Consider the following 12,967-nt stretch of genomic DNA (forward strand, 5'->3'; position numbering starts at 1 on the left):
ACCCCCCCCCCCCCCCCCCTTAACAAATACCAATCTAATTTAGATGATAAGTGAGGGGGTTAGGCTGTAGCGGTTAAGTCAATCACAACTAGTCTTGAATGAATAAATGGAGAAAAAACCTGATAGGGGACCGATGTGTAATCTGTCTGCTTTCGTCACTAGCTTCTACACTTCTGTCTAGCATTAGAATGTAATTTAGAGGAAAAGTAGCAATAGGCCTAATAAAATATTTATTCTGCTGTAAATGAGACTTTTCACAAAGCCATGGGACATTGTTCATTGACGACTGTTTAGTCAAGTTTAATTCCATCTCTGACGCGTAAGCAAGCCGTGTTTGTCCCCTCTCCATATCGCGGCCTTGTGTAGGTTTGAGTAGATATTTTTGGAGTGTGCAGTAGTCGCAAAATCTGGTCCTTCCAAACCACACTGTTCCTCGTTTTCTTCTGCCAGCAAGCTCAGCAGTTTTAGGTGTGTGTGTCCAACATGAACACACACTCCCACTTAGATTGAAATGATTCGACATGGTACACTCTTCTGATCTGTGTAAGGAAAAGGCTGCACTCCAGGGAACTTCTTTCCTCTTTTTATTTGTTTACATCTGATCACGGGAGACTCTTTTTACTTTGTCTTTTTCTTTTTTGTGCTTTTGTTAAACACTTAAATGTGTGAAGGGGTTTATTACTTGGTTTCATGCCTTTACTTTTGATTTGCCTTGAATGTAGTCGAGTTGTGTGTCCAGCCGGTTAGGCACTGGCCTGCTGTTAGTGCAGGGGCTAACTGGAGTTTTTAAGAAGAGAGACTTTTTTTTTTTTTTTTTTTTTTTTTTTTCTGGCTTCATCACAGTATCGTGGTGGAACTCTCTGAATGTTTTAGCCATTAAACATGGTGGAAGAATTTTTATATTTATGCAGTTGTACATTTGTTTCTTTGCAGAATATTGTAATGTATAATGCAATACAAACCAAGTCACGCGTTGAAGAGAGTCTGTCAGAAGCAATGCAGTACTCATTTTTAGGATCTCCATGTTAAGTGCTAAAGTCAGTGTCTCGCCTTGCAACCTTTCAACAGGTAAATCTTAATTGTGGTTTTGGCCATGAATGTAGTTAGGTGTAGAATGAACAGGTAACAGATGAATTCCACAGTGACCTGATGTTCATGCATTTCCAAAAAATGAGTTCTCATACAGCTCAATGGCTTTAGATGACTAATGAGTTGGCTTTAATATTCCATAGGAGCTCATGTTGATGTAGAACATCAGTCGACTCTCCATCAGTTCATCCACCTTTTGTCATTTAATCAAAGAAAGAAACAAATAAAATCATTATGGACCTTTCTTCTGTCTTTTTTTTTGTCATGACATCTGTTTAGACTGTGTCTTTTCCCAGCATACACTGGGGGACGAGGACCACATATACTGTCTGAATCCTGTGTAAGCACATCCACTATGTGGAGCCCGCCACAACGTGGAACAAAAAAAAGTCATGCAAGACAGCTCCAGTTGTCTGTGTAATTTACAGTATTACTGGCAATCTTCACAGACCAGAGGTATCAAAGCCCCTGTCAGGGCTGCTCCAACAGTTAGACAGAGGCATGGTGAATGGAAGTGAAAAATATTACATAGTTCTTAAGATCACACAGGAGGGAGAGGATAGAGTTGTTTAACCAGCTTTCCCACTCAAACTCCCACTCAGACTTTCTTGATGTATTTGGTGTAGTCTGAATTTATGGGGGGGGGGGGCTCGGAGACTCTACCTGTCATAGACAAACATGTCATGTCAGTGTTTAGCTGACCTAAACATGCAACTTGTGCTAATCATAAATTTGTTCTTATAAATCAGAACAAGGCGATGTGAATTCTTGAACCTCCTAGATGTCAGGACACAGTGCTGAACAATGAGCTAGCTGTACTGTGGTCACTGAGAACTATCAGATAAAAGTTAGACCTGCAGCTGGAAGTTGGTGGAGCAGAAACCTTTTTTATTTTTCTTCTTTCCTCCACATGAATTTTAAAGGACTAGGAGGAGCTGTGATCGAAGATGAAAAGGTACAAGAGTTAAAATGGCCATGATACTGAGACTAACTAACACACTGTTTTTTCTGAGCAGGCCGCACGAGCCAGGGACAAGTAGAGACTGATGCAGTAGTCTAATCTTCTACAGAAACCAATCTAAACTAATGTTAACTTCTCTTTAACTCCTCATCCTGTTCTTGTTTGACCTCAGACATGAATGAATGAATGAAGTGTTGTTGGCTCAGGAGGAGGTGCACAGTGACTGGACGATTTCTGTTACCATTCAGTGTGCAGGCAGGAGAGGCTGCAGACACATGGCTCTGTAATACAGGAGGAAGCCACTGTGTAGCAGTTAACAGAGGGATGTTGTTTCAGGCACTACCAAAGAGAAGGTATTAAGTCACCACAACCCACACGGGCCAGCACAGCCAGCCAAGCGGCCCAACAGCCGACCAATCAGCAGCTGCCTGATAAAGCAGGTTCTTTTCTGCTACCCCACACCAGAACAGTTCAGTCTCTTAGTTTTGGTTTATTTGTCAGCAGGATATCTCAAACAACATCTAAACATCTTTTTTCTCTTTCTGGAGCCTTCAGTCACATCTCTTGGTCTTCATTGGCAGTTAGACTGAACGACTAAATAAACCTCAAGTTCATGCCTAACCTCAAGAGACAAAAGATTAAATAAGTTACACAGCTTTGTGAGACAGCATATTTCTGATGAATTATTATAACCAAAATAGAAAAAAAAGCTTTTGTCAGGTTTGACATATCAATTCAAATAACCACAAATGGAGAAAACAGTCAAGAATGAACATCTGCCCACACATTTTAATACGAGAAAGTTTGTCTTTCATGAGATGTTTCATTGTCAAATGTTGAATGAAAGATGAATGTATGGCAAAAAACTGGCTACACATTGTCCCGTTCTGTGGAATTTAAATGTGAATCATTAACTGATCTGATTGATATAGCAGCACAACTACATTAGTTACATTAAGTCATTTAGCAGACACTTTTATCCAAAGCGACTAACAAAATAGGGAAAAACTCAAGAAACAGTGTGACTGTGCAACATGTTAGTGCAGTAAATAAGTACTGTGACAGTACTAGAGAGATAGATTTAGCATGTCCAGTTGTTGGTAGTGTTGGAGAGGAGGTCCTCTCTGAAGAGCTGGGTCTACAGTTCTTTAAATAGAGAGAGAACGCCCCTGATCTGGTATGAACTGGTAGGACATTCCACAAAAAGGGAACAACAGACTAGAAAAGTTTGGAGGACAGGGCAACTGAGGCGACATGATTAGAGAAGGTTAGTTGGTCACAGTCATGACTCCTAAGTTTCGCCACCCTAGTGGGGGTAAGACATAGGGAGTCATCTTGATGTTGATGTCATGGTAGGTTTGGCTGGGATGACCAGTAGTTCAGTTTTTGAGAGGCCAGCTGGAGGTGGGTGTGTCTTCATCCATGTAGAGATATTTGATAGGTACCCCAAAGCTGGGGTGGCAGTGTTCTCTGGTTTGATCCATGTCTCAGTGAGAGCCGGGATCTCTAGAGAAAGGTGGTTGCTACAGCCTGCAATTAAATCAGTTTTGTTAACTGTGGATTGGCAATTCCATAAGCTCATGGAAAAGGTTACAGTGTGTGAGGACTGTTTTAGAGACTGGAGGTTACTTAGATTTCTGCACTTTTTGACAAAATCTCCTGCGTGGACCAGAGACACACACAGGTATGGAGGAGTGGCACATACTGTAATACTGTGAAACTAGAGTTTGGAGGAAATTGGACTGGTTCCCGTGGCTTGGTGAACTTGCGCAGGTAAACTTGCTCATCTTGCTCTACACTTGCTCACACTCTTCACTTACGCTGATGCTTCAGCAACTGCTCCTATTTTTATAGTTTTTTATGTTCTCGCGTTTGCGCGATGGTACACCGTCCTCTGATGTGACAGTAAATGTTTTTTTTAATAGAGGTGTAAATTACTCGCACTCATGTTCTGATCACCCTTAGATAACTCACACTCTCTTGCCCACTTGCCGTCACTTGTTTACAAGCGAAAATTCTGAATTATTTTGAAAGGATTCAGACTGCCCCAGAAATATTCATGTTATTTATTTATGCATGTCTGTGCTTTGATTGTTTTTAATTGTGTTAATTGACTGACAGACAAGGGAATCAGCCACCTATCAGTACTTTTGTAATGTGTTGTTGATTCATCCCTCTACACCTGACCTACCTGCCCACCTCACCTGGACGACCTCAGTCTAACATGCAACATTGACATCATGTTTCATGCACTCCCACCACTCAGCAGACAAACAGCCCAACAGGTGGAAAGCAACAGAAGATGAATTTTTCTTCTAATACAGACATGGACGTATGAAACAACACTGGGATATTCAGTCCCACATTCTAAGTGGAGCAGGCTGTAACTCGGTATGTACACTTGAGCTCTACAATCATTTAAAATGAGTTTAAAAAGTTATTTTGTGTGCTATCACATTCTAATGGGAGCAAGGAGCAAAGGTTTAAGTGTGTCAAAAGTCTTCAACCAACCATGACCTGACGAGGATGATGGACAGGTAAATATGTCTGAGGACTGTTTGGAGGACTGCTGTAAAGATGAAGATAGTGTAGACACAAGAGGAGAGACACAGGTACAGGCAGAGAGTTTGTCTCACAGAGTTTCAGATAACAGTACCAGAGGAGTCAGATAGCATCACAGTGTCAGGACACAGTGTCTCCACTGAACACAGAGAAGACCACTTCATCTCACCACCCACACCTCTGACCCCCTGGGAACCTGCTGGCCTCAGTCTGCTGTCATGGGTAATTCGTCCGTCGCATACAGAACCCTGGAACATGTGACTGAATTGATTTCAGAGTTGTTTGGATCAAATAGAAACATCATGGCACATGTGGCATAAAAGTCACATTTAAGCCCATCAATATTCTCCAGCTGACTGAACATGTATGTTTTTGTGTCTATGAGTAAACTTAATACAAAACATGTGACTCAGCCGGGAATCGATTGCTATGACTTTTCTAAGAGTTTTGCCAAATGGTTTTGCCTAAAAATCACCAAAAAACCACACCAAAAAATGAATGGCTGTGTATTGGAAGAATGTTCGCAAGTTAGAGTGCGTGACACATTGCTAGAGTGGAGAGGGAGAGAAAAATTTGTTGAAAAAATACATTTGTAAACTGCGCTCAAGGCCGCAAATGTCACCTACGGAAACAATTTATAGCTAGAAACGTAGGAAAATTCTTCTTCTCATCATATTTGTCTGCTGAAGCTGTCAACTTTATAGTTTTTTGGCGTAAGATAAAAGACGCGCCAGCAACACACCATCACAGCCCCATAGTGTCACGATGGCAGTCGTGAACTGTTGTTGTTCCCTGTTTCCCCTTGTTTTCCCCATCCTTGTGTTGTGTTTACTTGTCTCTGTCTGTGTTGTGGGCGTGGCACATTTCCCTGGGCCTCTGGATAATCATCAGATGAAGCACACGCCGTTCCTCAGCTCACCTACCTTCCATCAACCATCACTCCAACTGCATATAAACCCTGGCCTTCCTCCCACGCCTGTCAGATCGTTTGTTCAGCCCCGTGGTAGTTCACGTTCAGACCGCCTTAAACTATTTGTTCCTTGTGGTTCCTGTTGATTCCTGTTGACCTCTAACCACCGATCTCTTGTGCTCAGGTCCACCATCATCTTCAACCACCGGGGGGTCAGGGAAAGTGCTATGGTCCTGAGGTCGGTCATAAACTGTTAATCTGGATCTTGATGTCAAAGCGTCCCTGGTAGCGGTCCTTCTCTATGTAAAGGATGTTGTCTCCGAACACTTTGCACTCAATGCGCAATTCAGTGTTCAAGGTCAGGTTGGTGAACTGCAGTGCTACCAGTGGCTGCAAGTACTGAGGGTGCAGCAGCTTGCCGTAGTAGGGGTAATACTGCAGAGGGAAGCCGGCGCCGATACCGTAGTACTTAACTTCCCCGATTTTACCAGCATCCTCCTCTTTCTGGAAGAAGGAAAGAGACAGGTGTATAAAAATGACAAAACTACAGTGCAAGCACAAACAAGAGATTTATTATGTCAAGACGCATTCTGAGAACACAAAGCAGATGGTGTACCTTGTTGGTGCAGTAGAGGGGCATGACATTGGGCTGCACCTTGGGTTGAGCCTCTTCAGGGATAGTTTCATTAGAGCTAGGAGGCTGAACAGGAGGACAAGTTAAAATGCTTCAGTGAATCCACACACAGACACGACTTTGTTTTTCATACAGAGACCAGATTTCTACCTGGTGCCAACATGCAGTCTGTGTCTGCTTCTGTAAACTGGGTGTCGCTCTCTTTAGGTGTCAGTACAGGACACATTCTGAAAGCCTGACTCTTCCCATTATTTTAGGTTGATGCGGCAATATTGTGTGCAAGATGAGGTTCAGAACTTGTGAAATGACTTGTTTCACTATTGGAATTTGATCGGTTAGGTCCAATACCATTTGGAAAGTCAAGAAGAGCCACATACTTAAATAATTTTATCCAAATTCAAGTTAGGAGGGCTAAACTTGGAGTTAGTTGTTCAGGTGGTAGAAGTCTTTCATGCACTTACTCTATGGGCCACCCAACACAGAAGCGTATGTGGAAGACCTGGGTACCTTTATGCCCAGAAACCAAACTTTTTGGGCTGCACAATGTGTGCAGGTCTGTGTTCAGATATCATGATCCAGATAATGAACCCAGAGATGGTAAATACCAGTTGGAAATGGAGAAGGAGGGTCAGATATGACATTTCATTATAAGAGTGAGTAGTTTTCAGGTGGTAGTTAAAACTTGTTCATGTAAAATTACCTTTGGATAGAAGTTGACAATCCTGTTGAGCTTTACAATCAGGCAGGGCTTGCCCTCCTTGAAACCAAAGTCGCGGTCCTCAATGCCGGAGCAGGGTCCCAGCACAGCCCTGGAAAAGCGGCAGGCCTTCCTGATGCCGACATCGCTCTCCAAGTCGCCACGGTTCTTGTATTCTGCAGGCTCCTCTGGAGGGAAGAAGGAGAGTTGATGGGTTAGGGTTATGATCACGAACCACAAAAGCCAGTGTTCTCATGTCCACGGACTTTTCTGTACTTGATTGGATAATTCACACAGCTTCAGGGAAGTTGGGCGTTCCAATGAGACATCAAAGTCAAACCTACCTCCACAGTCCTCAAACTTCATCTGGTCCTTCTGGTTTTCATCGTCATACTTGGCCAGGAAGTCCTTCAAGGCCTTGGTGTAAGGCAGGTAGGTCTCCACGTCGTTGAGGTTGAAGGTCACTTCAGCTTTGTCTGACCGTGGGGTGTGTGTAAGGCCTGCAGAGGATCACATCAGCTGCTTTTTAATCAACAGTAACACTTTATTAAACTGATCCCAGAGCAGACAAAAGTCAGAAATAGAACCCTCATATCTTGAATAAAAGCAGAAAATTAGGCAAGCTTTGAAGTCTGAAAATGAGACATCCTGTGACACATTCAGGAAGACTGGCGAGGTGGGAAACCCACTTTTTATTGCCAACTTCTGCAGATTCAGCTGAGAAGAGAAGATCAATGTCACATCTGCACATCCCTGATACGGATACTGTTTCCTCCTGCTTCCAGTCTTTGTGCTAGGATTAGCTGAATAGGCTGAATATGGTCCGGACCTGCAGTGTCTCTGTACTGGACCCAGATGAAACTGATAGAGCTCACGTGTCTCTTTAAATGTCACACTGTCCCTTTAGCACAGTAACAGCACACAGTGAGGAGCTCGTTTTCACTCCTGGCCTGTGTTGTTAACTTAATCTGTTAACTATCAGCTGACCAGGGATCTGGTCATTGACAGCAGATTTCCCTGTGACACAACTGTGTTTGGATGCCCTCAAATTAACACAATGCTCACTGATAACGCCTCCTCAAACAGCAGTCAGACAGTAGCTGGCTGCCACCAGCCTCCATCCTGTCCACTCAACAGTTGGGTTATGCACATGCTCAGTAGGGCCTGGTAAACCCCAGCTGGCCTTCTGCTCCATGGAAACCAGGCTGTGGTGTGTACACAGGAGAGGGGTTGCTGTCAGCGCAGTCACCACGGGACCACGATAAGAGGACATATGCAGAGTTCATTTCCAAAACAACATGCAGCCGTGTTACCTGTGGTCAGGATGAGCACACGTATCCAACATGCGTCCACTTTTAGAAACTGCAGTCATGATCACATCTGGAGAACTCAATTTGTCTCATTTCCATCACACCTTTACATATAAAATGTGAATTATACATCATTTAAGATTCAAATTTCATGTTTAATCTTTGATTGAAAACAATCTCACTTTAGGGATCATTAAGTAGCCGATCACGAGCATGTGATGATCATTTCTGATCGATTTATGTCCTGAAGAGAAACTCTAACGAGGACAGAGGAATGAAAAAGAGAATCAGTCTGACTGGACATGAACGCATACTAAGAAAATTCATATGCACCATTATTTTCTGGCTGCCAAAATAAATGACATCACTTGTATATTTGTCTCAAAGACATGACATTCACCTTGTTTGGACCTCAGTGTCATACATAATAATACTCACTTGACCACAGTGTTTTCCACATGCATTCACTCTGTCATGAAAAACAATCTTGTCATATCAACAAGGTCACAGAGAGGCGGTTCTGATCCACAGAGTAAGCATCGATAACTCTCAGAAAGAACAAAACACAGTCAGGAAGCTTCAGCCATTTTTAAAATCGAGGAAATATCATCACAAGATCCTCTAAGTACAACATGACCCTTGTCTGTACTTTATTTATTCCACTGTTACTAAGCAGTGTTTGAGTGTCTACAAACGACCTTTAGACTCAGAGGCGGACCTGCATGATAGAATCCTGACAGACAGGAAGTGGGTGTCACTTCTTACCAGGGGGTGCAACTCTGTCCTGCCAGGTGGGCTTGTAGTTGCTTAGGGTAAGCAGCAAGGCCTGGATGGTTCCGACGAAGATTCCAGCCAGGCATCCATAGAAAATAATATAGAACACCAAAATTTTGACTGCAGAGGAGGGAAAAAAAAGTGTCAGTAAAGCTGGACAGTGAGAGACAAGAGGTCAAACAGAGTCACTCAGTAATGACAGTCCACACTGAACAACAACTCATGAGGGACTTCCTGAAGATTCACCCCATCAGTTCAGTCAGCAGTGACGCAGTCAGCTGTTTTACAAGTCAAATTAAAAGTTGTGTTATCAAGGTGTGACGGGTGTTAATGAACAAACAGTGTTGATTAAACAAACTTGAGTGAGGGGGGTGGGAGGGGAGACGTGTCCAACCTGTTGAGCAGCTGCAGAGCTCCGTGACCGAGCCGAGCCCAGACTACACATTAACTGCTACACTGTCACCACCACGAGCCTCACATGACCTCCCAGCACGACAGAAGGCACGTAGGAGACTGAAGTGTCGCTGTCATGATGTTTTCATGGTCTCATGAGACCATCAATAATTCAACTGAGCTTTTTTGCCCATTGAGCTCCAGCTATGATTGACACAGGGGGGTGGGGGCACATCACCCCCAGCATGACATTTGCAACACAATGCGGGGATGTCGCTCTGCAGCACCAGAACAAGCAGCTTGAAGCAAGAAATTAACTTCACAGTCGTCGTGTGATGTGCCTGAGCTGAAGCTGTGCAGATGAGCGGACACACACTCAAGGTTAGACCTGCTGTCTGCTGAAGACTAAACTCTACAGGGGACGGTTTAATGGTGATCAACTGTTCTGTGTGGTAAAACGTCCAAACAGAGCTCCGTACTTCACTCTGAGTTGGGATGAAATGTTTCTGCAACTTCTCTTCTGCATTAGTCTCTAGCCCAGCTTCAAGGACACCAACACGCTAAGAGAGCTTGTGTCTCCGCCGTGGATGTGGGGAACTACAAAGACGGCATTCATGATAAAACAATCCAACAGTGGCGGTCTTTGTCCTCACAGATTTACAGCCACTGAGCTGTGAAGCCTGTTCACACACGGCGGAGCTTACTCGAGGATCCCCCACCGCTGTAACGCGCAGTGAGCGTGCAGATGGAGAGTTACGATCCCATTATCTGCACAGCAATAAAGCGTGACTCGAGTTAACCTTGCAGCTAGTGAGCTATACATTCATCCAGTCGGGCCTTTTTTGCTGCATGAAGCAATGTCAAAAAGGTTACGACAGGATATGACACGAGACATAATCAAAGCCTGTGTCTTCTGGACAGTCCTACAGATCTACTGCTCCTTATCTGAGTCTTCAGTCCACAGCAAGTGCAACTTTTGTGGCTCAAACTTATCTTGTTAAGGTGGTCCAAGATCAGCACAGATGTCTTTCATCACAACCTTCAAACACACACACACAGCACTGCGCATGGCACACTTCCCAGATGCATCAGCATTTTCATTTGACCTGAGAAGGACAAACAGGAGGTGCTGAGCCTCAGTCAGCCTCAGAGAGGCTCGCTGAGCGGAGCGGAGCTCCTGCAGCAGCAGCAGCAGCAGCAGCAGCAGCCTCAGACATCATGGCACTCCGGCTTTTGTCACCCAGGTGTTTGCTGGAGTCTAGACGGGGCAGCGAGGAGCTGCGTGACATTGAGAGGAGCAGCAAGGACATGCGCACTGGCTGCCGGCGAAACAGGAGAAGAAAGGTCGAACGAGTTAATCAGTTGTATTGTTCGTTAGATTACAGTGACATCTGATCACAGGAACCCGACACGGATCGATAGTCCGCTCTCTATTTCCGAGCAGGCCCGATCACCTTGACTCACCTTGGACCATGATGCATTTTTAACCCTTTGACGCCCCGCTCAAAAAACAAACAAACGCAAAACTCAAACACAAACTTGACGCAAACAACACACAGTCAATGTGGAGTCAGCATCACGAGCCCCGCAGCGGCTACACTGTGAATGTGCAATAAGAAGTTGGAGCGCGCGCGCACACACACACACACACACACACACACACACACACACACACACACACACACACACAGTGCTTTAACCATCTCTGATAAGCACACACCGCATGTTTGCGTGCTGTTTGCGGGATGTGCGGCTTCGGACTGTGCCGCCGGTGTGTGTGTGTGTGTGTGTGTGTGTGTGTGTGTGTGTTCAGGATGCAGCAAAGTCAAATCAAACAGGTGGTTCAAACACACGGCGACCCGCGCGCTCCTCTCTCTACAACCGCGAGAGCGCGCTTACAAATTCACCGGTTCACACACACTTACACACTCTTCTCTCTCTCTCTCTCACGCGTGCACATCATGTGTACACACACACACACACGCGCAGACTACTCACACCCAACTGCCTCCGGTACGGCCGAGCAGCTCTCCTTTCTCGGAGTCCCACACAAACTTCTTCCAGCCGCCGTCGTCTTGTTTCGCAGGCATGTTGATGTATTCCCGGTTACGGTGTTCCTCACACTCCGTGCGCTAACTAAAGTCCCGACCGGTCGCAGAGGCACCCAGCTACTTCCAACGGAAGGCTCCCCAATATAAACCGTTCGTCGTCGACTCCGCCCGAACTCTCAACAAGTTACCTAGGAGGAGGGAGGAGCAGCGCGGGCCAATTAGGGGCGGGGACGCCGTGCGTAACGTGGACGCGCTGGAGATGGACACACAGCCTATAGATGCAGACGCTCCAGCGCGCTTATACATAACCTGGCTGAGCTCTGCAGATATGTCTGAGCGGGACGAAATATTTCATCGTCCTCCGGTATCATGGCACAGAGCCCGCCTCAGCCTGAGAAACAGGAAACATTCACATCTGTCACTGAATACAGATTAACTGCAGACTAAAGCACATCATTTTCACAGGAGTTTTGTCTGTTGAGGTTCTCTCACACAGTCAATATTTATTTAACCCCTCATCCCCTCTCCCCCAACAGCTCCACTATTCAGGTGATCCATCAGCTTTGGCATGAGCATGAGGTGCAGGTAAGCGGTAATGTCATGAGCCTTGAGATTTTCCAGGACGTGGGATCCATCTCCACCTCTCGTCATGGGGTTTGGTGTGACCGCCACACAGGCTTCTTCCTGTGAAGCTGGTATTTGTCGGTTTCCTGAAGAGCACGTAGCATACACAAGAAGGTGGAGGCTAACAGGACTTCAGTGACTGAATGGGTTTTAAACTTATTCCTGCAAGCTTCAGCGTGGAGTAGATGAGGGTGAGATGACACATCCTACTGGTTAATGTCTTTTATATGAGCCCGTTTACAGGTCTAATGCAGGCTCATGTGGAGCTAAAGACTTGTAATGAGTATGACTGTCAGGTTAAGTCACTGCATGCCAACAATAACAAGGCACACGCAGAATGGCAGATTACAGTGCACTAACCTACAATTCGAAGTGAAGCCTCAGCTCTAAAACACTCATTATGGCACAAACAATACAATCTCTTTATCCCCTTCACTAACAGAGCGGAGCTCATTTACTGAAGCCGGTGTGGCTCTTATCTTTTCCCAGTATAACTCGGTGGGTGTCCTGTGTTGTTGTGTGCTGTGGAACCCCCTTCACACCACAGGAATAATAAGCTCTAGTTACACAGCATTGCCAAGTATACACATAGTTGAGACCTGTATATATATCCTGCCTTCTACATCCTATAACCCCTCTAAAGCCAGCTCCAAGGGCATCTCTGCTGCCAGCCACAGGGGCCACATCATGGCCCAGTTTCAAAATATCAGACTTTGAATTCATTCTGTGTAACCTCATACAGACAGGTTGTATGACTGTGCTTCCACAATATGTCGTCTGAATTCATATTGATATGCGTGAAATGACTGGAACCGTCACTGCCCAGTGCACACAAACACACATGCATTTACATATACATTCTTGTCTGTCTGTGTGAGCCATGTGTGTGTCCATGTGTACACGTGTGTGTGTGTGATCGCTCAGCAATGTGCTGCCATCTGCCTTTCTTAAGCTGTGTGCAT

The 12,967-nt window shown here is 45.0% G+C and overlaps 1 protein-coding gene across 1 annotated transcript; it reads right to left on the minus strand.

Moving 5' to 3' along the window:
• Window positions 1-5,734: 5,734 nt before the first annotated feature.
• atp1b1b (ATPase Na+/K+ transporting subunit beta 1b) lies at window positions 5,735-11,420 on the minus strand. The gene is made up of 7 exons (XM_027286925.1): window positions 11,331-11,420; window position 11,258; window positions 8,929-9,057; window positions 7,198-7,353; window positions 6,857-7,041; window positions 6,139-6,222; window positions 5,735-6,026 (listed from the first exon to the last, which is right to left on the minus strand). The coding sequence occupies exons 1-7, from the start codon at window positions 11,418-11,420 to the stop codon at window positions 5,766-5,768; spliced, it is 906 nt and encodes a 301-aa protein (XP_027142726.1). The 3' UTR covers window positions 5,735-5,765.
• Window positions 11,421-12,967: the final 1,547 nt, after the last annotated feature.

The sequence above is a fragment of the Larimichthys crocea genome, chromosome XIII (assembly GCF_000972845.2).
Source record: "Larimichthys crocea isolate SSNF chromosome XIII, L_crocea_2.0, whole genome shotgun sequence".
Classification (NCBI taxonomy): domain Eukaryota; kingdom Metazoa; phylum Chordata; class Actinopteri; family Sciaenidae; genus Larimichthys; species Larimichthys crocea.